At 55.8% G+C, this 27,125-nt stretch overlaps 1 protein-coding gene across 2 annotated transcripts; it reads left to right on the plus strand.

Moving 5' to 3' along the window:
- The first annotated feature begins 7,949 nt into the window (after positions 1–7,949).
- On the plus strand, positions 7,950–18,393 carry SMIM24 (small integral membrane protein 24). Of its 2 annotated transcripts, XM_054013967.1 has the most exons (4): positions 7,950–8,187; positions 8,564–8,693; positions 15,523–15,561; positions 17,496–18,393. In XM_054013967.1, the coding sequence occupies exons 1-4, from the start codon at positions 8,124–8,126 to the stop codon at positions 17,590–17,592; spliced, it is 330 nt and encodes a 109-aa protein (XP_053869942.1). In that variant the 5' UTR covers positions 7,950–8,123; the 3' UTR covers positions 17,593–18,393. The 2 variants fall into 2 exon arrangements, with proteins under 2 accessions (XP_053869942.1, XP_053869944.1); XM_054013969.1 differs by lacking the exons at positions 7,950–8,187; positions 8,564–8,693 and adding an exon at positions 9,054–9,303 and having other exon boundaries at positions 17,496–17,543.
- The last annotated feature ends 8,732 nt before the right edge of the window (positions 18,394–27,125 follow it).

A 27,125-nucleotide genomic window follows, 5' to 3' on the forward strand; every position in this document is an offset into this window, starting at 1 on the left:
CTTGCACCCCAACCCTCTGGCCTGAGCCCCCTGCCGCACCCTGCACTCTGACCCCCCTGGGGGCTGGGAAGGGGTGGGAATCCCCACCCCAACTCTGCCCCCCTCACCCCTCCTGCACCCCACACCCCAACTCCCTGCCCTGAGCCCCCATCACACCCCACTCCCCTCTTGCACCCCCTGGGGGCTGGGAGGGGGCAGAGTTGGGGTGGGGGCAGAGTTGGGGTGGGGATTTCGGGGAAGGGTTGGAATGGGGGCAGGGAAGGGGTGGGAAGAGGTGGGACCGGGATGGGGCCTCATGGAAGGGGTGGAGTGGGGGCAGGGCCGAGGGCGGCATGGGGGGAGGTGTCAGTAATGCGGCCCTCGGGCCAATGTACCACTCCTCATGTGGCCCTCATGGTCATTTGAGTTTGAGACCCCTGATTTAACTCATGTTTTAAAATCATGACACAAATTAAAGTTGGCTACTCAAGCCTTCTATGAAGCACTACGTCTACATCCTTCTTGGTTTCTTATTATAATTTTGCACTACTCTGTTAATGAACTTCTTGAATGCAGTGTGTTCATCTTTGGTGGCTTCTCTTGGGTCCGGTTCTTCCATTCCTTCAACTGATATGCCCATTAGTTCATTCACATGATCAGGCAGAAGGCGACTTCTTTCAGAACACAAAATTCTACTCAATGATGAAAAAGAACGCTCAACTGGGAGTAGCAAGAGATGAATTCCTACTTCTTTCATCCCAGGAAACAGAACACAAAGATGAGGTCGAGCCACTAGTGATGATAAAAAAATAAGTTGAAGTCAAATCTTCATTCATTTGTCATATGATATTGAACTCTGTGTTCAAATTCTCTATTCTGTCCTGAGCACATGGCAGCCCCATTGCTGGTAGTGCCGCATGCCACTCAACTGTTGGTGTTTTATAGGACAGGCATCTGTAAAAGCTACGTAGAGGTTGAGTAGAATCTAGAAGTCGCTGTTGTAGATTTTTAAGAATCAAGTCTGTGTACTTTTTCAGTTGTCTTAACAAACACTTCTTGTCCTCTTCACTTAAGGCTTCATTATAAATGCCTTCATCAGGGCCGGCTCTAGGCACCAGCAAAACAAGCTGGTGCTTGGGGCGGCACATTTTTAGGGGCGGCATTCTGGCGCGGGCCATGCCGCCCCTAAAATTGTGCCCTGGCCGCCCTAACTCACCTCCGCTGCTGCCGCTCGCGCACCGCTGCTCGCCCTCCCTCCCAGGTTCTCAAACCCAGGACGGAGGAGGAGATCCCGAGCAGCCGCGGCACGCAAAACAGCTGATTCGCGCACCGCGGCTGCTTGGGATCTCCCCCTCCCTCCCGGGTTTGAGAGCCTGGGAGGGAGGGGGAGACCCTGAGTGGCCGCGGCGCACGCGCTGCTTCTCCCTCTCCCTCCTTCTCCCTCTTCTCCAGGCTTGAGAGCCTGGGGGGAGGAGGAAGGGCTGGGGATTTGGGGAAGGGACGGAGTTGAGGCGGGGCCGGGGTAAGAAAAAAACGGGGGGGGGGGGGGGGGGGGGCGGCCAAAATTGTTTTTGCTTGGGGCGGCAAAAATCCTAGAGTCGGCCCTGGCCTTCATTAGTCAACTTCTGGACTGAAGTCTTTGCTTCTTCCAGTACTTTTTCAATGGATAGCTCTCTGATTGATCCAAACGTAGCTCCTATTGCTGGACAAAGATCTACTACTGTTGTAGCAGATGCCTGGATGGCATTGTTTAATGACCCAAGTGGTTTCAACAGTAGACTTACGAGAGAGAGAGAGAGAGAGTGGCAAAAGTCTTCTCTGAACATAGTAGCAAAAGTAATCCATCCCATCTTGGTAGATACTTTCCAAAGCCAGGAATAACAGCTGGAGTAATTTTAAGACAACAGCCAAGGATCGCTCATGAGAAAGCCAGGTTGGACTAATTTGAACTTCAGTCCCAGTGTATCTTCTATATTTTCCAAGATATTCAGTCTATTTGGACTCTTGCTGAAAAAAGAATATAATGAAGACATTAAATTTATAGCTTTTTTTAATGTCTTTTGAAGATTCTGCAGCTCGTACTAGTGCTAGTTGGAGTAGATGGCCTCTGCAGTGTGTATAGGAGAGATTAGGGTTACACTTTTCTCTGAGCAAAGCTTGTACTCCACCATGTCTTCCAGAGAAGTTTGCAGCTCCATCGTACGCATAAGCAGCCATCTGTTTGGGGTCCAATAGACAAGCATTTAACTCTTCTAAGATGTGGGTTGTCACAGATGCAGCCGATGTGTCTTCTATAACTTGACTATCTAGAAATGCATCTACTGGCCTACCCCTGACATCAAGATAACGTACATAATGACTTAATACTTGATGCCCATTTGCATCGGTGCATTCAGCAGCCATGTATGCAAATTTTTTTGAATGTGGTGAGAGAGTTCTTCACTTTTTCAACTGTTGAGTCTTTCACTGTTGCACCGCATGCTTCTAGCCAGTCAGTTGAGTTTCTTGCAGAAAGATAGTGAGCATTTGCTGGTCTTGTTCGGAACCAGTGTTCAACTTCAGGATGAACAAGTGACAATGCACTTAACATTGGCCTCCAGTTTGTAGTGTGTGGTATCTCTTGCTTAAATAGCAAGTAGGATGCCACAGCCATGTTTGTTCACATGAAGTGTGTTGTGTCTCCAGCATTCTTAACAGCCTCATTAAGTACTTCTAAAATTGGCTTTGAAAGTGGGCTTATAAGGCTTTTTGCATATTGATGCACTCCAGAGGCAGGGTGTTTTGCAGCCTTTTCACGTAGTTTGTCAGCATTGGCTTTGCTGATCGGTTTGACAAACCAAGCTCCTCCACTTTTACCAGTTAGAGCATTGGGAAGCTTTCCTTCTTCGTAAGCTTTTTTGCAAGAGGTGCACCAGTAGCCATCTTTTGTAACTTCAATAAATGGGAACACTTTGACAAACATCGGGAACTGCCTTTAGTTTTGGAGACACTGTTTCTTCAGTAGGTAGCTGTATTTGTGCTTCGGGCTGGTCGGATGTAGATATACCACTTGAATCTTCAGATGACATGTTGATATATTCTTGGTTCTTGATGTGTTCTTCACGTTGGTTAGTTTTTGAGGCCTTTGAGTAGAAAAATTGTTGTATTGTTTTTTGTCTTTTCATTTTCACTTTGACCTGCAACATATAAAAGAGATATGAATAAAGTAAATGTTTTGTTAGGATAATGCAAATTTAACATAAGGATAATGCAAGCTACACCAAAACACATAACAGGTCTAGATTTCTAAAAAAATATATACATTTAAAAAAAATGTATTTAATTTAAATTGACTTTTGAAAAGTAAGCCATCGTGGGATAAGAGGGAAGTCCTCTCATGGATCTATAACTGGTTAAAAGATGGGAAACAAAGGGTAGGAATAATTATCAGTTTTCAGAATGGAGAGGGATAAGTAGTGGTATCCCTGTGGGGTCAGTACTGGGACCATTACTGTTCAACATATTCATAAATGATCTGGAAAAATGGGTAAAACAGTGTGGTGGCAAAATTTGCAGATGATACAAAACCTTCAAGATAGTTAAGTCCCAGGCAGACTGCGAAGAGTTACAGAGGGATCTCACAAAACTGGGTGAATGGGCAACAAAATGGCAAATGAAATTCAATGTTGATAAATGCAAAGTAATGCACATTGGGAAACAATCTCAACTATACATACAAAATGATGGAGTCTGAATTAGCTGTTAACACTCAAGAAAGAGATCTTGGAGTCATTTTTCAGAGTAACAGCCGTGTTAGTCTGTATCCGCAAAAAGAAGAACAGGAGTACTTGTGGCACCTTAGAGACTAACAAATTTATTAGAGCATAAGCTTTCGTGGACTACAGCCCACTTCTTCGGATGCATATATGCATCCGAAGAAGTGGGCTGTAGTCCACGAAAGCTTATGCTCTAATAAATTTGTTAGTCTCTAAGGTGCCACAAGTACTCCTGTTCTTCTTGGAGTCATTGTGGATAGTTCTCTGAAAACATCCACTCAATGTGCAGCGGCAGTCAAAAAAGCAAACAGATTGTTGGGAATCATTAAGAAAAGGCCACAGAGGGTCCTGTGGCACCTTTGAGACTAACAGAAGTGTTGGGAGCATAAGCTTTTGTGGGTAAGAACCTCACTTCTTCAGATGCAAGTTTCAGATTAAGAAAGGGATAGATAATAAGACAGAAAATATCATATTGCCTCTATATAAATCCATGGTACGTGCACACCTTGAATACCGTGTGCAGATCTGGTCACCCCATCCCAAAAATATATATATTGGAATTGGAAAAAGTACAGAGATGGACAACTAAAATGATTAGGGGTATGAAACAGGAGGAGAGATTAAAATGACTGGGAATTTTCAGCTTAGAAAAGAAATAACTAAGGGGGGATATGATAGAGGTCTATAAAATCTTGACTGGTGTGAAGAAAGTGAATAAGGAAATGTTATTTAATCCTTCACATAACACAAGAACTAGCAGTCACCCAATGAAATTAATAGGCAGCAGGTTTAAAAAACAAAACAAAAGGAAGTACTTCTTCACACAACATAAAGTGAACCCATGGAATTCTTTGCCAGAGGATGCTGTGAAGACCAAAACTATAACAGGATTAAAAAAAGAACTACATAAATTCCTGGAGAATAGGTCCAGGATGGGGAGGGATGCAACACCATGCTCTGAGTGTCCCTAGTCTGTTTGCCAGAAGCTGGGAATGGGCGACAGGGGTCGGATCACTTGATGATTACCTGTTCTGGTCATTCTCTCTGGGGCACCTGGCCTTGGCCACTGTCGGAAGACAGGATACTGGGCTATATGGACCATTGGTCTGACCCCGTATGACCATTCTTATGTAAAAATTAATAAAAATGTTTAGTACAGAAACTCCTCAACATAATGACCTCTCAAGATAGCAACGATGTGAGATAACCTTGGCAAATAATGCATTTTAAAAATCTTGGCCTACTAGGAAACATATTTATATAAGTTTCCATTCCCAGTCACAAATCTAGCATGCTGGAGTAAAGTCACTAAAATATAGTCCAACAAACAAATGTTTATTTAACGTGCTGCTCACTTTTCCCTCCATCGCACCCCATTCACCAGTGTTGTCCTTGGTCAATGGAGACTCAGAGTTCAGAGGTGCTGTCACATGAGTACACCTCCCAGGTGGGAGGCAAGAAGGCACCTTGCTCGTTCCTCCAGCTGCTCACTGTTCGCTCTGGCCACTGCTGTTTGTTGTGCCACCGTTCACTCCACCACTCTGTTGCCAGTGGGCCTGTGCTGTCACCTTCTGCTGCCACCTGCCGCTGTGACCTCTGCGAGTTGGTCTCTTGAGGTTCCACCAGCTCTCAGTGATTTCAGCTGAGCTCTCAGTGGGGGAATCTCCCTGCTAGTGCGGTCTGGGCTGTCCCTTCCACAGAAACACTGTCCCCACAGCAGGACTAAGCACTTAGACCTGATCATCAGTGATTTCAGCTGCAGTGGTCACTTAACAGAACAAAAGACTATCTAGGGAGCCTAATCAGCTGTGTTTTTAAACAGTGGAGAGGGACAGGTCCCCACCCTCTCTCTTGATGCCCTCAATCAGTACAGTTCTACTGCCCTTTACTCAGACAATAAGAACAACAACATTTCATTCTCCCCCCCCCCCTCCCCCAAATCAAGTGATTTGTAACCCAACCCCAGCCAAAATCTATCACTTGGGCAAACAGCTCTGTTTGCCGGATATCTAGATAGATTAGGTGTGAATGTAAATACAATCTGGTCCTGCAGCCTTTCCCCCCAGCCCCAGCTCATCACTAGCTGTCAGGGAGATCTCATTTAGACTTCGCTTACAAATCATCATTTGAAATGATTGGGTTCGCCAACATCACCGGAATGAACGCACTGACATTGTCATAAAAACAACAGCTGTAGAAGGGAGCTAGTCTATGTTCATACTTTTCAACTCTATGATACTTTTTCAGATATATGTATTTTATCATACACTGTATATGCTTTTAAAGTGTGCATTAATGTTTCAATTTCGATTCAAATTTCCAAACAGTCACTAAATTGGCATGTAACTAGTTCACAAAACTTGGGGGGGGGTGTAGGGAAATCACTGCCCTCCTGTACCCCAAAGCTCTCATCCCCGGCCCCACCCCAGAGCCTACACCACCAGCTGGAGCCCTCACCCCCCCCACACCCCAACCCCAACCCCCTGCCCCAGCCTGGTGAAAGTGAGTGAGGGTGGGGAAGAGTGAGCGGGGATCCGGGGCCTCAGATAAAGGGCGGAGCAGGGGGCTGGGCAGGGGTGTTCGGTTTTGTGTGATTAGGAAGTTGGAAAGCTAACTGTTCGCGCCAGCCAGCCAGCCTATTGCAGGCCTGGGAAAGACCCTTCCAGGGACTCCAGGTCAGGCTTTGCCCCAGAAGCAGGAGCCAAGGGCTTGTTCTGGGGCGGGGGGGAGGCTGTCGCTGTGGCTAGAAGATGCTGCTTCCCGGCCAGCCAGTGGCCAAATGCCCATTGGCCTCAGAGGGACCAGGAGTTCGCCCTTTGCGCCTGGTGATGTGGGATGCAAGTCCCAGCAGCCCCTACCCCGTGACGAGATGCCCTGGCCCCACTGCCAGCGTGGGCCCGAGGCCAACTCCTCCCCCACAGGGGCGGGGTGCTCGGAAGACGCCCAGTGTTTATTTCTGACTATACTTTGGCACCGTTGCCATGGCTACCTCGGGGCACTGAGCGGCCACATCAAAGTCCAAACTCCAGCGGGCTGGCTGGCTACCCCTCCCCTCCCCTCCCGGGGGGCACAGCGGTGGGGGTGCCTGGGGCAGGGACAGGTTTGAGCTCCCCAATGCCCTTGGCCCGCAGTTGAAGACTCAGCCCCCAAACCAAGTGGCCCGTGGGCTGGGAGAACGGATGTGGGGGGCCAGACCAAGGGGGCTGCATCTGCCATCCCTCGCCTGCAGACTGGTGCCCCAGATGGGGTTCGGGGGGGGGGGCATCACCATGGGCCTGGGTGCAAAGGCTGCTCTGGGGGAGGTAGCCTATGGCTTTGTTTTAATTGGACTTCCTCTGCCCTGTGCTGATGGGCTGTTTGCTCAGCTTCACCCCACTCCTGCTCTTCTGCCCCCCTCACAGCTGATCCCCTCCGCAGCACTACCCCACCCCTGGATCGTGCTGCTGCTGGGTTCGACCCTTGCCCCCGCTGCTCTGTTCTCATGGGCAGCACCGAGCAGGTGAGGGGCCCTAACCGGGCATTGCTAAGGCTCAAACTCCAGCCATCGTGAGTCACCCCAGGGCACCCAGATAACAGCATTAATGATTAGCACAATCGATGTGTCGCATGAACCCAGGGTGGTGAAAGGCCCCCGCTCCCTGGAGAGCTGCCAACAGGCAGGTGAGCTTAGCTGCCCCCCGGGGTCCCCTCAGCAGTGCTCTTTGCAGCTCCCCCGGTGGGAGGAGGGGGACAGCACCTTGGGGCAGCTCCCTCACCTGGGTATGGAACCAGGGACCTTGGGAGCTGAGAGCATAAGCTGCTGCAACTTGAGCTACCGAGCCAGGGCCTGTCCCCTGGGCTCAGGAGCAGAGAGGGCCGCCTGGCTCCTCCTGACCCTGACGGGGGTCTCCACTATCCTGGGCAGTGCCCCCCACTGGCTAGGACAAACGCTGCCCAGTGGGTTGCCCTGGAGAGTGTTTCCGGGCTGGAACTGACCGTGTCACATGCACGACACATTTCGGGTTGGCTGAGCTGGCGTTAGGCAGCAAATAAACCATTTGCCTGAAAAATTTCAGCCAGCTGTGTGTGTGGGGCCTGGCCTGGAATCTGGGATTCTCTCCGCTTCCTCGTCTGTCTCGCGCCACCGCCAAAGGGTTAAAGGAATCTGGTTGCCATGGTACCTTTAAAACACAAGTTGGCATTTGCCCTCTTGAGCACAATAAACCCATTGCCTGGTGTCCCTGAGCGATCAGACGGGCTGTGAGCCGCGCTGGGTGTGGGCGCTGTCTGTTGGGAGAGGCGCTAGGCTTTGAGTTCAGATTCATCCTCGTGCAGTCCCCGTGCCCCCCCCGGGTTGGGACAGCACCTGGCGCCCGGGACAACAGGCAGCCACCGAGCGAGCCGGGCACCATGTCGCCTCTCCGCGCTGTTCTGTTCTCCCTGCTCTTCATCGCCTCCTCGCTGGCCCAGGACGGTAGGGACGCCCCGCTCCCTGCCCGAGACCAAGGTGGGGGGTGGGAGAGCATGGGGTAGGCAGCCTGGCAGGAGGGGAGCAGTGCCCGTCCCTGCCTCTCTGAGCCTCGGGCACGGTCTCCCTGGCCTCACCTCTGTGCTGTGGGTGTGTCGGGGGAAGCCTGGGGGGCTGGGACTGCCGGAGCAAGCAGGGCCGTGGGGTGCTGGAGATGGCCCTGGCAGGGGTCAGTCCCTCCAGATCACGACCGAGGCCCATGAGTAGAGCTGGAGGCGGAAGCCCCTGAGGCAATCACCGAAGCAATCCAGGGAACCCCCTTGGGCACCAGCTTCCCCCTCTCCAGGCCCGCAAGAACGAGCCTTTCCCTTTGGCTTGGCAGTGCAGGGCACCACAGACGGCTCCAGGATGCTGCAGCCCTGGCTGGTGGGGCTGACGGCCGTCGTGGTCTTCCTCTTCATCGTCGTCGTGCTGATGATCATCAACAGAGTCTGGTGCTACAAGAAGCGCAGGTGGGCTCCGTCTGACAGGACATATGCCACAAGACCCTCCCCTCAGCCCGATCCTGCGTGGCGCAGAGCGCCTGCCCCTCTCCTGGGCCCTCTGGCCCCATCACCTGCTCTCCGCGGCACTGACCGGGGTGGTCTGAGACCACAAAGAGCTGTGAGCGGGAGGCAGTGCTGGTTAGACTACTGTAGGTTGCGGGGGCAGGGGCTGAGAGTCAGGACTCCTGGGTTCTCCAGCCAGATCTGGGAGGGGAGTGGGATCTAGTGGTTGGAGCAGGGTGGGCGGGCAGTCAGGGCTCCTCGGTTCCATTCCCAGCTGTGCTAGTGACGTGCCTGGGGCACTGTGTGGAAAAGGTGAGTAAAATGAGAGGAGACATAGCCGGGGAGATGAGATTGGACATAGGAAGGACGGGGGGGATGGACGCAAGGAGGCCCGCAACATATAGTGCTACTAATGGGAGACAGGCTAAACGACATACATTAGGGTGTTTATACACCAATGCCAGAAGCCTAGGTAATAAAATGGAGGAATTGGAGCTCTTGGTCCAAGAGCTGAAACCAGATATCGTAGGAATAACAGAAACGTGGTGGAATGGCAGTCACGACTGGAACACAGGTATGGAGGGGTACGCGCTGTTTAGGAAAGACCGGAACAAAGGTAAAGGTGGGGGGGTGGCATTGTATGTCAATAGTGAAATAAGCTGTAAAGAAATAATAGTTGATGGATTAGATAACACGGAGTCCGTCTGGGCAATACTCACACTGGGTAAAAGGACTACTAGAGCCTCTCCGGGGATAGTGCTTGGGGTGTGCTATAGACCGCCGGGATCGACCCAGGATATGGATAAGGAACTATTTAATGTGTTTAGAGAAGTAATTACTAATAGAAACTGTGTAATTATGGGGGACTTTAACTTCCCGGATATAGATTGGGGAACAAACGCTAGTAGCAATAATAGGGCTCAGATGTTCCTAGATGGGCTTGCTGATCAATTCCTCCATCAAGTGGTAGCTGAACCGACGAGGGGGGGGGGGGCATTTTAGATTTGATTCTGGTGAGTAGTGAGGACCTCGTTGAGGAAGTGGTAGTGGGGGACAACTTGGGCTCCAGTGATCATGAGCTAATTCGGTTTAAAATACATGGAAGGAGTAACAGAATTAAGTCAAAGACTAGGGTTTATAATTTTAAAAAGGCCAATTTTAACAAATTAAGGGGACTGGTAAGGGAAGTGGATTGGGCAAACGTATTAATGGATCTAAAGGCAGAAGAAGCCTGGGATTACTTCAAGTTAAAGATGCATGAGCTGTCGGAGGCCTGTATCCCAAAAAAGGGAAAAAGATTACTAAGCAAGAGATTTAGACCGAGCTGGATGAGCGACCGACTCAAAGGGGCGATTAGAAAAAAACAGAAAGCCTACAAAGAGTGGAAGAGGGGAGGGATCAGTAAGGAAACTTACCTTAGTGAAGTCAGAGAATGTAGAGATAGAGTGAGAAAGGCCAAAGGCCGTGTAGAGTTGGACCTAGCGAGGGGAATTAAAAGCAATAGTAAGAGGTTTTACAGCCATATAAATAGGAAGAAAGCAAAGAAAGAAGAAGTGGGACCGCTGAAGACTATTGCCGGAGAGGAGATTAAAGACAATCTAGGCATGGCGCAATATCTCAATGAATATTTTGCATCGGTGTTTAATAAGGCCAATGAAGGTATTAAGGATACTAGCACCATTACAGAGGGGCATTCGGGATGGGGGATTACCGTATCCGAGGTAGAAACAAAACTTGAACACCTTAATGGGGCTAAGTCGGGAGGACCAGACGATCTTCATCCGAGAATATTGAAGGAATTGGCGCGGGAAATAGCAGGCCCGTTAGCGATAATATTTCATGAATCTGTAAACTCGGGGGTGGTCCCGTTAGACTGGAGAATAGCTAATGTGGTTCCTATTTTCAAGAAAGGGAAAAAAAGTGATCCGGGTAACTACAGGCCTGTTAGTTTAACATCTGTAGTGTGCAAGGTGTTAGAGAAAATTCTGAAAGAGAAACTAGTTGAGGACCTGGAGGTTAATGGCAATTGCGATAAATTACAACATGGTTTTACGAAGGGCAGATCGTGCCAAACGAATCTGATCTCCTTCTTTGAGAAAGTAACGGACTTATTAGATAAGGGAAATGCGGTGGACCTAATATACCTGGATTTCAGTAAAGCGTTTGATGCTGTACCCCATGAGGAATTATTGGTTAAACTGAAAAACATGGGGATCGATATGAAAATCCAGAGGTGGATAAGGAATTGGTTAATGGGGAGAATGCAGCGGGTCGTATTAAAGGGTGAACTGTCAGGTTGGAGGGAGGTTACTAGTGGAGTGCCTCAAGGTTCGGTTTTGGGACCCATTTTATTTAATCTATTTATAACTGACCTCGGAACCAATTGCAGGAGTGGGCTGATAAAGTTTGCGGATGATACGAAGGTGGGAGGCGTTGTAAATTCGGAGGAGGACAGGGATATCCTGCAGGGAGACTTGAATGAGCTTGTGAATTGGAGTATCAGAAATAGGATGAAATTTAATAGTGAAAAGTGCAAGGTGATGCATTTGGGGATGACTAATAACAATTTTAGATACAAGATGGGGACGCATTGGTTAGAAGTAACGGAAGAGGAGAAGGACCTAGGGGTCCTTGTAGACCGCAGGATGACTATGAGTCGACAATGTGACGTGGCGGTGAAAAAAGCCAATGCTGTCTTGGGATGTATTAGGCGAGGTATATCTAGTAGGGATAACGAGGTCCTGCTTCCGTTGTACAAGGCGCTGGTGAGACCTCATTTGGAGTACTGTGTGCAGTTCTGGTCTCCCATGTTTAAAAAAGATGAACTTAAACTGGAACGGGTGCAGAGAAGGGCGACTAGGATGATCAGAGGAATGGAAAACCTGTCGTATGAAAGGAGACTAGAGGAGCTTGGGTTGTTTAGTCTGACAAAGCGAAGGCTGAGGGGGGATATGATTGCTATCTTTAAATATATTAGAGAGATTAATACAAGGGAGGAAGAAGAATTATTCCAGCTTAGTACTAATGTGGACACGAGAACGAATGGATATAAACTGGCCGTGGGGAAGTTCAGGCTTGAAATTAGACGTAGGTTTCTGACCGTCAGAGGGGTGAAATATTGGAACGGCCTTCCGAGGGAAACGGTGGGGGCGATGGACCTGTCTGGTTTTAAGATTAAGTTGGATAAGTTTATGGAGGGAATGGTTTAATGGTAAAACATAGTAGTCAAGGAAAACCAAGCAATGGTAGGTAAATAGTATAATGGCTAACAGGGGTCAGGCTGGAGACTCTTGCCTATATGCTCGGGGTCTTACTGATCGCCATATTTGGGGTCGGGAAGGAATTTTCCTCCAGGGCAGATTGGCTGAGCCTCTGGAGGTTTTTCGTCTTCCTCCGCAGCATGGGGCAGGGATCTCTAGCAGGAGGGTCTCTGCCGATTGAAGTCACTAAAAACAGGATTGGGGACTTCAACAGCAGAGTCCAGGGAAGGGTAGGGACGGTTTTATGGCCTGCAGCATGCAGGGGGTCAGACCAGATGATCATAATGGTCCCTTCTGACCTCAAAGTCTATGAGTCTATGAGTCTATGAGTCTGTCCCGCTCTGTGCCTCCATTTCCCCATCTATATAAAGGGCATAACAGAGCTTCTTGCCCCGCAGGAGGCTGGGTGAATGGGTGCTGTAGGCAATGTCCACAAAGCACCGGGACGCTCTTTGCGATCACTAATCATATTTGTAAAACATTTTTGAGATCCTTGAACAAAATGTGTTGTCAGAGGGCACAGTGCATCAGCTCCCTGTAATCTCGGGAGTGGACCCCGTTGCCTGGTGAAGGTCACCCTCCCCTCTGGTATCTCCAGGGCTGGAATCAGCAGTTTTATGCTTATCTGTGGCTCGTTCCACGTGTCGGGACACACCTGGGCTCTGCATTCTGCTCGTACTGCTGCCTCAGGGAGCACGGGGCACAGAGTGCGTACAAAGTACCAAGTCCCTGCTGTGCCAGGCTATTGCAGGTGAAATGGGCAGTGCCACCTGTAGCTAAGGTAGCCTAATGTTTTCCATTATCAGCCCCTGTTTTCAGCTGCTCGTAACTTTGAAAAATTTTACCAGTTTGGGCTGAAATTTCCCAGCTGGGTCTCAGTGTCGGGCTCGATACAGTCCAGCCTTTCTGAGAACAAGGTTGGGGAAATGAGGTAGTTTTGCCAGGGTCCTTCCTGCCCGTTCCTTTGAAGAACTCTAGCGCCTCCATGCTCTGGCGCAGGAACGTAAACATCTGGCAGGGGTATGATCCTCGCTCGGTTCAGGGAGGCGCCTTTTGCTGTGCCCATGAAAACTCATCCGGGTTTGGCCAAGTTTTTGCCATTTGCACATGCTCAGGAGAGCTTGCAGGAAGCTTGCTGCTAAAGTCTCTGACCTTTCCAGCTGCTCTGAACGTGCTCCAGGCTCCCAGAGCCTGAGCTCTGGACAAGCGGCAGCAAGAAGGCGTGTCGGGAGGGAGCCAGCAGGACGCTGGATTCTAGGCCTGTCTGTCCCCCAGACTCAGGTCAGAATTCTCTGCACATCCCAGCTCCTACTAGTCAGCAAGGCTCCCCAGCCCATCTGCCAGAGGCAGGCAAGTACCAGGCCTTTTGCTGCGAGGGAATGTCCGGCGGAGTGGGCGCCAGTGGCATCCACACAGCTCCTGGCCTTTCCGAGCAACCAGGCTGAATCTAAGTGCTTGGCTGTGGCGTCTGCACACACTAGACCAGTGGGTCTCAACCTTTGTGGGCTCAGGACCCTTCTGTAAATGGTTACGACTCATCGTGACCCAGTAAATAGCCTGGGGGTGGAGGCCCTGGGTGGTTTCGGTTGGATCTTGCCCCCTCCCCAGGGGGAGGGGGGGTTGGGTCCTGCCCACCACTCACCCCATGGTGGAGACTCCTGCAGCTCCTGTGCTGTGGGGCTGCCTGGGCTTGGCTCTCGGCTCTGGCAGCACTGTTCAGGTTTGGCCCCGCCCCCCTGACTGGACTAAGCTGGTGTGAGTGGAGCTGTGCCTTGGCTCACCTGTGCCACTCACTCGGTTTTGGCCTGCCCGGGCTCCCGTCGTCATGACGGCTGGGCCAAACCTGAGTGACCCTGGGACCCCGGAGTTGCAGTGCCTGGAGCAGGGAGGTGAACCCAGCCAGCTCTGTGGGACCGGAGCCACAGGAGCTGCCCGGCCACCCTCTGAAACATTCTGGAGATCCAATTTGGGTCCCGACCTACGGGTTGAGAAGCCCTGGACTACATGATATTCCTTTGGAGAGCCAGGAGCAGCACCCACCATTCCAGCTTCACTTCATTCCTCTTCTGGCTCGCAAATACTAGCAGGTGCCCTCAAGTGACTGGTCCAGATGGAGGATAACAACCTACTACCTCAGCTAGCTTCCCCACTCCTTAAGTTTAAGTAGCAGAGAATCTGTGCTGTGGATCTAAAGGTCCTGGGTGCCAGCCCTGTTCGTGGCTCTCTGGGGGATGATTGTTATGATCACGCATTTCTGCTTTTGTTTAAATTCAGCCCCCTGGAGCATTCACACCAGGGGTACGGCTGGTCATAAATGAGAATTTCAGGGCACGGAAAATGTCAAAGTGCCGGATTTGTTTTCATTCCATGTCAGAATGAGAACGAGACCTTTCCAAATTTGTCACCCAAAACCACCCATGAGAGTGGCCCTACCCAGAATAACCCACTGCTGCTGGCACTTCCCTGGGGCGTGAGAATCCCAGCTGTAGGTCCCTGCTCTGCCTAATTTGGAGCAGGGACTTGACCCTGGCTCTCCTCCATCACAAATAAGCACCCCCACCTCACTAAGCTACCCACCACACTGGGGTGAGGGCTGCTCCCTAGCCAGAAATTGCAGCCTGAACCCAAGACGCTTTCCCGATGAAGTTTTGTCAAAACCGAAACGTTTCTGTGAAACATTTTGGTTTTGATGAGTTGGCCGTTTCTAACAACCTCCCCACTCCATTTTGCTGAAAAATACCCAGCCAGCTCTACACAATACAGCCTTTCCCAACCAGATAACGCGCTGTTTGCCCTACAGGACCCCTGCCTCATTCAGTGCCCAGGACGGACGGTGAAAGAGGCAGAGACCTGAAAGAGGAGAATGGCTCTTTTCATGTGTGTAAGGCACTGGACAGAGACCCAGGAGAGCTGGCTTCTGTGTGCTGTTAGCAGGGGGATGAATTAAGGTGGCCTGGCCTGGCCAACTGCAGCGCTGCCCTTTCTTAATTCAAGCACAGCTGACGGGAAAACAGAAATACTTTCCTGGGGAAACAATTGTATTTTTCAGCTGGCTGGATACCCACTTGGATGGCTCTTGTCAATTTCACTTGTGAAACTGACCCCAGCCCTGGCCAACCCCCAGCTGTGGGAGCTGGCGAGGCAGCGAGCTCTGAGGGGACGGCTGAGCACCTGGGCTCTTTGCCCTTGGGGGGCTTCTGACCGTTTCTCTGGCAGAGAGTGAAAGTGGACAAGAGCCGTCAGTGGGCAGCCAGGCACCGGCATGTCCATTTCCCCACTGGGAAATCAAAAAAGTTTGGCAAAACGGGCATTTTCTTGTGGACAATGGCCCAGACAAAAAGGGTTTCACCGGCTGCACTTCTGAGCGCTCGACTGGGCAGCAGGATGGGCACGTTGTGTATCCAGAGTGGGACAAGGGTCCCGCAGCACCAGGGGACAGCGGCTACCTGCACCAAGGCTCCCATTGGCGCAGACTGGGGCCCCCCCGCCGCACGGTGCCCTCTGACTCCCTGTCCCCTCTGCTCTTTTCACAGGAATGAGGAGGAGCCGCTGGGAGAACCTGCCCAATCCAGGTAGAGCGTCTGCCTCTCTGGCTGCAGCCCCGGCGCAGCGACGTTTTGGGGGTTCTCTGGGGTGCAGTGGCAGCACTGGCTGCAGTGACCCCGGGTGGCAGGACAGGGAAGGAGGCAGCGTGGGCTGGTGGCCAAGTGGGCCGGTGTTCCTGGCTCTGGGGCGAGTCCCTGGCCCTCCCTGCACGCGGATTGGATTGGCCTCCTGCGCTTGGAGCTGGAGGGGGAGGCGGGGCAGGGCCCATCGCTGTTGGACTTTGTATCAGCATAAGAGCTCCCGGTGCCTGCCTCACATGATGCTTCCCAGCCCCAGGCAGCTAACCCTGACCTCTCACTGCTCTGGGGAGGTGCAGCTGGCACTGGGGGGAGGAGGGCCTAGTGGTTGGGTGCCGGCCTGCCAAGCAGATTATAATTCCCGGCTCTGCTACACGCTCCCTCTGGGCCTCAGTCCCATCTGTACAAGGGGGTAATGGCCCTGCCCTGCCCCACAGGGGCTGTGAGGGTGAATGTGTCGGTGATTGTGGGGTGCCCAGGCCTATGGGATGGGGCCAGATAAGGGCTCTGGCTGGATCCCTCCCAATTGGAGGCCCCCAGGAGTATCCTGTCCTGCCAGCAGCCTTGTTGTGCCTATTGGCCCTAAGAAATGGGTTCTGCCCGTGGCTTGGACACCCATCTCCCGGCGACAGGAGTGTCTGTAACATCTAGAGGCCCCACGTGAGCTCAGGGGCCCTGTATGCCAGGGACACCCCCGCAGAGCCAACACCCTAAGTGAGCTCAGGGCCCCGCTACCCCACGGGCACCCCCGCAGAGCCAGCCCCCCCAGGGCGCTCACAGGCATGACAAGGAGATGAAGGCAGGGAAGGGAACTGGCGGCAGAGCTGGGAGTAGAGGCCAAGCAGCAGGCAGGGCCCCAGCCACTAGGCAAGCCTGGCTCGCTACAGCAACGCCTGTGTGTGCGTGTGCGTGTGTGTGTGTGTGTGTGTGTGCTCGTGCCTCTGTGTGTGTGTGTGTGTGTGTGTGCAGGTGTGTGTGCTCGTGCTTGTGTGTGTGTGTGCGTGTGCTCATGTGTGCGTGTGCTCATGTGTGTGTGTGCGTGCTCATGTGTGTGTGTGCAGGTGTGTGTGCTCATGTGTGTGTGCATGCTCATGCATGTGTGTGTGTGTGATGCGTGTGCTTGTGCTCGGTGTGTGTGCGCGAGTACGTGCAGGTGCTCATGCACGCCCAGTGGGCTGGGTAGAAATGAAAGGTGAGGGCCATTCCCAGTGCCTGGCTCAGCTCCTCAGTGGGAATGGAGAGAAGTAGGCGCCTTCTCTGAGGGGGGATCCCCGCACAGCCAGACTCTGCAGCTGGTGGGAACTGGGGCTGCTCAGCTGCATGTCATGCACCCTATACTGCTAATGGCTAGTGAGGATCCTCCTGCTGCTCAGGGGTGGAGCTTTATGGAGCAGGAGACTCTGGGTTCTGTCCCCGCTGCTGCCTTCAGGGTCCAGGTGGCTGTGGCCAGCGGTGCAGTGGCAAATGGGACTCCCTAGGTAGCCACTGGCTTGCTGGGATGGGAGCAGACAGGCGGAGCCCATCAGACAGGGACCAGCCGGCTCCCTGGCTCTGTGGCGGTTGCCCCTTCCCGTTATTGACGATTCCCCTCCCGGGGGGCACCACTGGGCAGGGCACCGCGCAGCCAGAGACTGGCCCGGCCCTGCTGAGCTCACAGCCTAACGCCGTGTCCACAGGGGATTTTAACTAACCCGTGTTAAAGCCGCAGTGCGGGCAGGGCAAGCTGTGCTTTGAACACGTGGGAGCGGGGCCAGGGGAGTCAGTGAGTGGCCATTCCCCCAGGGCTATGAACCCAGGTTCAGCAGGCACCAGTCATCCCAGGGAGCTGCCCACTCACCCCGCCCTGGGGCCCCACATTTCCTCGCTGTCTCTCTCCTGTTCAGCAATACGGTCTCCAACTTCTACAACAACCTAGCGCTGGAGGAGGACAGCGAGGAGGAGCAGAAGGGGAAGAAGGAGAATAAAACGACCTCCCTGTGAGGAGCCTGCGAGCCCAGCGGGATGGGAGACCACGGAACTGCTGCCGCCACCATCACGGTGCCCCCCTGCGCTGCCCAGCACACAAATCAACTCGCTGCTTTCCTGCGTCTCTGCCCAGCTCCGCCCGGCCCCTCCCTGGCCCAGCACGAAAGAGCAGCTGGCCTGACCCACCCAGCAACCTTCCCTGGGCCAGGCAGGCCTCTCCTGCGTGCTGCTATGCAGGGCCCAGGGGTGCAGCGGGCACGGACGCCCCCTCACTACCCTGTGCAGGACAGGCCCCCTCTTCCCTTCCCTGGTCGTTTGGCCTTGGTGGAGCAGGCAGCCAGAGCCAGTCCCTGGAGGGGATTCTCCCCAAAGCCCCCCGCCAGCACCGCAGCGCCCCCTGCAGGGGGGTCCAGGTTGGGCCTTGCGCGGGCTGAGCATGTGGTGCAGGAGCCCGTGGACTGCAGTGGGGAGGGAGCAGAATAATCTCCCTGCGTCTCTGAGCCCGGCTGGGCCACGGGCGCCGGTGCCATGCGCTGCCCCCTGCACTGCCCAGCTGGGCTGAAAAGTTTATAGCGCTGATTGGTGCCACCTGCTGGCAAGACTGTGCCATGACAGCTAGGAGGGAAAGCGGAGAAATGACGGAAGGAACAGGCGGCGAGCAGTTTATGGACTGTTGGCCGGGACCCACGTGTTCTGAGGCTGCAGACTTCCCCCTTCCCTCCCGACGCGGCAGAATTGAGCTCCAGAATCTGCACTTGCATTTACACGAATAACAAGGGTAATAAAGGTTTGTGGCCCTTGCGGTTGTGAAGAAGAGCCTAAGAGCAGGATGTCGTGTGTGTGACCGACGCAGAGATTTCTGCCTGAGTGTGCAGAGAGCCTGAGCCCATTGCTCCACGGGCTGCACTTAGGGCGACCAGATAGCAAATGTGGGAAATTGGGACACTTTTTTTCTCATGGGGGCGGGTACAGTTGCATATATAAGACAAAGCCCCTAATGTCGGGCCGTCTGGTCACCCTAGATGCACTGGCCCATGCAGCTCGAGGGGGTTGTGTTGAAGCTGATCATTGGGACACAGCATAAAATAAAGTGAATTTCTAAGCTGAATGAAGAGCCAGGGGCTGGAGTGTGGGTCAGATCCAGGTCATCCCCCCCGCCCCCCAACAGGCTCTTCCGCCTGCTGGGGCCCGTGCTACACACTGCAGGGTGCATGGTCCTGCCCATTCGACCAGCCAGTCGAGCCCGGGCAGCCCCCTACCAGCTCAGCCATCAGAACATGACTCCCCCCATGAGTGGGTCAGCTCGGCCCTGCCCGCTTGAGGGAGGGGGGTCCCCAGGAGAGGCTGGATCCACGCATGTGGCCCACGCAGACCTTGCATGCACAGCTGTGCTGCAGGGACCCAGCCCGCAACCTCTGCTGTCCCCGCTCCCAGGCTGAGCCCCTCTGGGCTTGTGCAGCAAGCACCTCCTTAGGGCTGGCCCTGGACCCCCTTCGCCTGCAGAGCGGAGACCCCAGAAGCCTAATGAGGCAACACCGAGGGCCTTTCCCTGCACTGCCCCCAGGGGCTCCCCAGGCCAACACGGCATCAGGCCTGGGAACACACGGACAAGGCCGGCTTTGCCCGCTGCCGGCAGCCACCTGGGGACCTGCCCACCCTAGTCATGGCCCCTCCCCATCCTTTTCCTGGCGGGGCAAGCGGACTGGGCAGGGTGCCAACACTGTATTTAAAAAACACGGGACAACTCTCAGATGTGAACCACTGGGAGGCATGTCCCTTCCCCCCAACCCCTGCTGCCTAGGGGTTCCCTGCCTCCAGCTCGGGGTGCTGCAGAGACCACAGGGCACAGGTGCTGCGACTCCTGCTCAGGGTCTGCCCGGGTGCCAGGAGCTGAGCTGGAGGCTGCAGGGGCTGGTCTTTGCCTGCTGCGGTGCTGGGCAGCCTGCTGGGGACATTGGCAGAGACTCTGTGAGCGGGAGGCTGCATCCTGGGAGTACTGACCTCCTCCTAGACAGCCCCTTCCTGCCCCCGGCCCCAGGGCACACAGCCCCGTCCACACCCCCTGCCAGACAGAGCCCCTTCCCGCCCCGGCCCCAGGGCACACGGCCCCGTCCACACCCCCTGCCAGACAGAGCCCCTTCCTGCCCCGGCCCCAGGGCACACGGCCCCGTCCACGCCCCCTGCCAGACAGAGCCCCTTCCTGCCCCGGCCCCAGGGCACACGGCCCCATCCACGCACCCTGCCAGACAGAGCCCCTTCCCGCCCCGGCCCCAGGGCACACGGCCCCAGGACACATGGCCCCATCCACGCCCCCTGCCAGACAGAGCCCCTTCCTGGCCCAGCCCCAGGGCATACGGCCCCGTCCACGCCCCCTGCCAGACAGAGCCCCTTCCTGCCCCAGCCCCAGGGCACACGGCCCCGTCCACGCCCCCTGCCAGACAGAGCCCCTTCCCGCCTTGACCCCAGGGCACACGGCCCCGTCCACACCCCCTGCCAGACAGAGCCCCTTCCTGCCCCGGCCCCAGGGCACACGGCCCCGTCCACTCCCCCTGCCAGACAGAGCCCCTTCCTGCCCCACCCCCAGGACACACGGCCCCGTCCACGCCCCCTGCCAGACAGAGCCCCTTCCTGCCCCGGCCCCAGGACACACGGCCCCGTCCACGCCCCCTGCCAGACAGAGCCCCTTCCTGCCCCGGCCCCAGGGCACACGGCCCCGTCCACGCCCCCGCCAGACACAGCCCCTTCCCGCCCCGGCCCCAGGGCACACGGCCCCGTCCACGCCCCCTGCCAGACAGAGCCCCTTCCTGCCCCGGCCCCAGGGCACACGGCCCCGTCCACGCCCCCTGCCAGACTGAGCCCCTTCCTGCCCCGGCCCCAGGACACACGGCCCCGTCCACGCCCCCTGCCAGACAGAGCCCCTTCCCGCCTTGACCCCAGGGCACACGGCCCCGTCCACACCCCCTGCCAGACTGAGCCCCTTCCTGCCCCGGCCCCAGGGCACACGGCCCCGTCCACGCCCCCTGCCAGACAGAGCCCCTTCCTGCCCCGGCCCCAGGGCACACGGCCCCGTCCACGCCCCCTGTCAGACAGAGCCCCTTCCTGCCCCACCCCCAGGGCACACGGCCCCGTCCACGCCCCCTGCCAGACTGAGCCCCTTCCTGCCCCGGCCCCAGGGCACACGGCCCCGTCCACGCCCCCTGCCAGACAGAGCCCCTTCCTGCCCCACCCCCAGGGCACACGGCCCCGTCCACGCCCCCTGCCAGACAGAGCCCCTTCCTGCCCCGGCCCCAGGGCACACGGCCCCGTCCACGCCCCCTGCCAGACTGAGCCCCTTCCTGCCCCGGCCCCAGGGCACACGGCCCCGTCCACGCCCCCTGCCAGACAGAGCCCTTTCCTGCCCCACCCCCAGGGCACACGGCCCCGTCCACGCCCCCTGCCAGACAGAGCCCCTTCCTGCCCCGGCCCCAGGGCACACGGCCCCGTCCACGCCCCCTGCCAGACAGAGCCCCTTCCTGCCCCGGCCCCAGGGCACACGGCCCCATCCATGCACCCTGCCAGACAGAGCCCCTTCCTGCCCCGGCCCCAGGGCACACCGCCCTGTCCACACCCCCTGCCAGACAGAGCCCCTTCCCGCCCCGGCCCCAGGGCACACGGCCCCAGGACACATGGCCCCATCCACGCCCCCTGCCAGACAGAGCCCCTTCCTGCCCCACCCCCAGGGCACACGGCCCCGTCCACGCCCCCTGCCAGACAGAGCCCCTTCCTGCCCCAGCCCCAGGGCACACGGCCCCATCCACGCCCCCTGCCAGACAGAGCCCCTTCCTGCCCCGGCCCCAGGGCACACGGCCCGGTCCACGCCCCCTGCCAGACAGAGCCCCTTCCTGCCCCACCCCCAGGGCACACGGCCCCGTCCACGCCCCCTGCCAGACAGAGCCCCTTCCTGCCCCGGCCCCAGGGCACACGGCCCGGTCCACTCCCCCTGCCAGACAGAGCCCCTTCCTGCCCCGGCCCCAGGGCACACGGCCCCGTCCACGCCCCCTGCCAGACAGAGCCCCTTCCTGCCCCACCCCCAGGACACACGGCCCCGTCCACGCCCCCTGCCAGACAGAGCCCCTTCCTGCCCCACCCCCAGGACACTCGGCCCCGTCCACGCCCCCTGCCAGACAGAGCCCCTTCCTGCCCCACCCCCAGGACACACCGCCCCATCCACACCCCCTGCCAGACAGAGCCCCTTCCTGCCCCACCCCCAGGACACACCGCCCCGTCCACACCCCCTGCCAGACAGAGCCCCTTCCTGCCCCGGCCCCAGAGCACACGGCCCCAGGGCACACAGCCCGGTCCACGCACCGTGCCATACAGAGTCCCTTCCTGCCCCGGCCCTTCAGGATCCAGGTCGGGATTGAAGGCACCAGCAGTGCTAGGAAGCGCTGCCCACACTCTGCCCACACCTCTGTCTCAAGGACACTTGGGCTTCCCCGGGCAACGTTCCCAGGCTCCGTTGCTGGCAGAATGTGCAGGGCTGGGACAGCCCAGGGAGGCTGCATGGGCCCTCGCGACCTCCCCTCCATCTCGGTGCTATCTCCGCCCATGTGCCTGCCCCTTTAAACCCAGGCTCCCCGATCCCCAACCCCATGCGCACCGAGCCCCCACCCCAACTGCTGCATGTGACCTCTGCCCTGGGTGTGTTTTCACAGCTAGCGGGGGGTGGGGGCCCCTCCTTTGCACCTGTGGGGGCTCCTAGGTTGGCTGGCGACTGGTGGGGAGGCAGGGCTGGCTCTGCATGCTGGGGGCAGTTGGCTTCAGGAGCCATTTTCCTGCCCCCCAGGTTCGACTTTATTCTTCTGAGCTGCTCTAGTCGCCTGGGCCAGGCTGGTCCCTGGGGGGCAGCTGCCTTGACTGCCTGGTAGTTGCCAGGGGGCAGCAGAGCCCCTGCCCCCCGCGAGCTGGCAGGTTATTAGCACTGGGTGTCATGGGACCCAAGGGGCCCCCCGAGATCCAGGCCCCACTACCCTGATGCTGCTCAGACCCCATGTGAGTGGCAGGCCCCGACCTAAAGAAACCAGATGGACACAGGGTGGGAGGGGAAACTGAGTCCCTAGGTGGGGAGGGGACTTGGCCATAGCCACCCAGCAGGACAGTGACAGGGCAGGGGCTAGCCCCCAGGTGTCCTAAGTCCCTGTGCAATGGCCCTAGGCCGTGCGGGGCTGTTGCTGGGCTGGGGGTGGCTTTCTGGAGTGTGACTGTTCTGTGAGCTGAGCCCCTGGGCCTGTCCTGCACATCACCCACTGGGCTACTGGGGGAATGACTGTGGGGGCCTGGCTGGTCCCACTCCGGGCCTTGGCCTTGGGCAGCCACAGGGCTCTGTGGGGCTGGAGCTCACGAGCTGGGCACTGCTGCCCTCCGAGCATTAGGGCTGGGGAGTCGGGCGCTGGGGTTGGTGGCTCTGGGACCGCTGGGAGATGGGGGGCAGTGGGGAGAACGGGGAGTATTGGGAGCACATGGGGGATTGACAGCTGCTGAATCCTGTACACTCACCCCCATGCACTACTGTGCACACTCAGTCCCTCGCCCTGTGGTGCACACTCACCCCATATACACTCACTGCTGTGCACACTCACCTCTCACCCACACACTACTGTGCACACTCATCCCGTGCACTGCTGTGCACACTCACCCCATCTACACTCACTGCTGTGCACACTCACCCCCCACCCACACACTACAGTGCACACTGACCCCATGCACTGCTGTGCACACTCACCCCATCTACACTCACTGCTGTGCACACTCACCCCCCACCCACACACTACAGTGCACACTCACCCCATGCACTGCTGTGCACACTCACCCCATCTACACTCACTGCTGTGCACACTCACCTCTCACCCACACACTACTGTGCACACTCATCCCGTGCACTGCTGTGCACACTCACCCCATCTACACTCACTGCTGTGCACACTCGCCCCATCTACACTCACTGCTGTGCACACTCACCCCCCACCCACACACTACAGTGCACACTCACCCCATGCACTGCTGTGCACACTCACCCCATATACACTCACTGCTGTGCACACTCACCCCATCTACACTCACTGCTGTGCACACTCACCCCCCACCCACACACTACAGTGCACACTGACCCCATGCACTGCTGTGCACACTCACCCCATCTACACTCACTGCTGTGCACACTCACCCCCCACCCACACACTACAGTGCACACTCACCCCATGCACTGCTGTGCACACTCACCCCATCTACACTCACTGCTGTGCACACTCACCCCCCACCCACACACTACAGTGCACACTCACCCCATGCACTGCTGTGCACACTCACCCCATCTACACTCACTGCTGTGCACACTCTCCCTAGGCATACACTGCTGCGTACCTTCACCCCTCCACACATTCGCTGCTGTTCACCCTCACCCCAGACACACTCACTGTTGTGCACACTCACCCCCTCGAGTGCCTCACACTAGGGTTGCCAACGTTGTATTTCAAAAACAAGGGACTAGTTTCTTAGCACCCTGCCCCACCCCTCCGCTCGCTAGTATTAGAGTTACTCTGACCAGCATTACTGTGATGCTGTACGATGGACGAGGACCATCTCCAGCTTTGTTGCGATCACTGTTATACAATCGCAGCAAGTCTTACATAAACTCCGTCATGGACGGTATCACTAGACAAGTTATGAACGGAGACGTCTGACTGTTTATGTGCATGTATCAGCTTTAGAGGTGAAGTTACGACTATTGGCCACGTGTGTTGTGTTCCTGGCTGACACCCCCAGCTGGCGCTCCATCAGGGCTCTGTGCTGGGGGCCCCGGAGGCCACGCCACTCTCACAGCGGGTCACTGAAGAGACTCCTCCTGCACGGTTGGGCCTTTCCTGCAGATGCCTCAGACAGCAAGGAGCCAAGGGCCACCCCCTGTGATTCAGCAAACCACACAGGACATGTGACCTAAGATTCCATCTTTTCCTAGTAAGTTTCCTGGCTCATGTGACCCTGGACTCCATGTTGGGCCAGTCAGTTTCCAGGCACTTGGGTTGGGCCAGACATTGCAAGCGGTGACATCACTGCTTTGCCTCATTTCTGCTCCAAGACCGGATTGGCAACTATAAGGAGGATTTCAAACTAGGGACTGAGGACCTGCCAATCTTTTGGAAGTTACCAGAGAGACTTTCCAAGTCTGTCACTGCACAACCCTGCTGTAAGGGCTTTGCAATCCGTTGGCTGGGTGTGATCTCCTAACCATCTATAACTCTTCTCGGATTAATAAAGCTTCAGTTAGTTCACTAAGGATTGGCTGACAGTGTGAGATATGGGTAAGAGCTGAAGTTAGGGTGACCAGACAGCCCAATAAAATTGGGACTGTCCCGATATTTAGGTGTTTGCTCCGCCGGCAGCACTCGGCTTTTTTTTTGCTCTGCTGGCGGACTCCCCCCCCCCAAACACCCCCCCCCCCCCGCAATGTGTCCTGATATTTTCTTCCTCTCATCTGGTCACCCCAGCTGAAGTACATGTTGACCTGGGGGTAAGTGTCTGACCCTTTGCGATTAATAGCACCTCACAAAGGGTTAGAACCCTACCAAATAGAACCCTACCGAATGTATGGCCATGAAAAACTTGTCCTGGACCATGAAATCTGGTCTCCCCCGTGAAATCTGGCCTTTGTGTGTGTGTGTTGGGGGGACATGGTATTGACACCCATACTTCTGCGCTGCTGCTGATGGCGGCACTGCCTTCAGAGCTGGGTGTCCGGCCAGCAGCCGCTGCTCTCCAGCCGCCCAGCCGTGAAGGGAGCGCAGAAGTAAAGTTGCCAATACCATGCCCATCCCCCACACAATAGCCTTGACACCCCCTTTTGGGTTGGGACCCCCCCAATTTGAGACCCCCCAATTTGAGACCCGCTGATTTACAGGCTTTACGTGTTTATATTTTTAATGCATAGTCATGATTTGTGACAGCATCGGGACATTTCAGAGTTAAATATCAGAAACCGGGAAATTCAAGCGTTTTAAAATGCTGCGACCGTGACACTTACCAGAAGGGCCCATGAACTGGGCAGGGCCCGTCATACGGTGAAGTGGGTTTTCAGTGACCTCGCACGTTATGAGCCCCGTTTGGCTGGCAGCCGTGGGCTGGAAGGCCTGAGGAGGACGGTGTTTGGCGGCTGGTTACCCAGGGTGGTGCTACAGAAGCTCTTTGTTATTGGCTTGGTGAAGCTAATTATAGCAGCAAGTGCCAGCTCTGGGGGGTTTCTCGCTGCTTTTTGCAGAGCTCAGCACACACACACACACACACACACACACACACACACACACACACACACACACACAACTTGAGCCAAAGGCTGAGTACCACAGGCCTGGTGATCAACTTGTGCTACATTCTGTGTGAGTGGGGGCAGGAATAGCAGGAGGGGGGGCAGCAACGCGGGGGGGGGGGAATGACTGGTCAGGACTAAGCATCACTAAGATTGCTGTTGTGGTGATAACCCAAGGTTTATCAGCAGGGGGCGCTGCAGGGTAGGCTCTGTGTGTGTGTGTGTGTGTCTCTAAAGTGTGATTGCACTGCAGGGAGCCAGACCGGTGTTAGCCTTACTCTAGCCTGGCTATAAACGAGCAGTGTAGACGCCGTGGCGCAGACCTGGCATGGACTAGCACTGGGCGTACCTAGCCGGGGCCTGGCAGACTGTACAGCGGCACCGGGGGCCTGGCTGCCGTGTCCCCACTGCTATTCTCATTACTGATCTGGATGATGGGATGAGTTCACAGATGACACTAAGCTGGGGGGAGAGGTAGATACGCTGGAGGGTAGGGACAGGGTCCAGGGGGACCTAGACAAATTGGAGGATTGGGCCAAAAGAAATCGGATGAGGTTCAACAAGGACAAGTGCAGAGTCCTGCACTTAGGAAGGAAGAATCCCATGCACTGCTACAGACTAGGGACCAACTGGCTAGGCAGCAGTGCTGCAGAAAAGGACCTGGGGATTACAGTGGATGAGAAGCTGGATATGGGTCAGCAGGTGCTCTTGTTAAGAAGGCCAACGGCATTTTGGGCTGCATTAGTAGGAGCATTGCCAGCAGATCGAGGGACGTGATCACTCCCCTCTATTCGGCACTGGTGAGGCCACACCTGGAGTATTGCGTCCAGTTTTGGTCCCCCCCGCTACAGAAGGGATGTGGACAAATTGGAGAGAGTCCAATGGAGGGCAACAAAAATGATCAGGGGGCTGGGGCTCATGACTTACGAGGAGAGGCTGAGGGAACTGGGATTGTTTAGTCTGCAGAAGAGAAGAGTGAGGGGGGATTTGAGAGCAGCCTTCAACTACCTGAAGGGGGAGTTCCAAAGAGGATGGAGCTCGGCTGTTCTCAGTGGTGGCAGATGACAGAACAAGGAGCAATGGTCTCAAGTTGCAGTGGGGGAGGTCCAGGTTGGATATTAGGAAACACTATTTCACTAGGAGGGTGGTGAAGCACTGGAATGCGTTACCTAGGGAGGTGGTGGAATCTCCTTCATTGGAGGTTTTTAAG

The sequence above is a fragment of the Malaclemys terrapin genome, chromosome 24 (genome assembly GCF_027887155.1).
Source record: "Malaclemys terrapin pileata isolate rMalTer1 chromosome 24, rMalTer1.hap1, whole genome shotgun sequence".
Taxonomy (NCBI): Eukaryota; Metazoa; Chordata; order Testudines; family Emydidae; genus Malaclemys; species Malaclemys terrapin.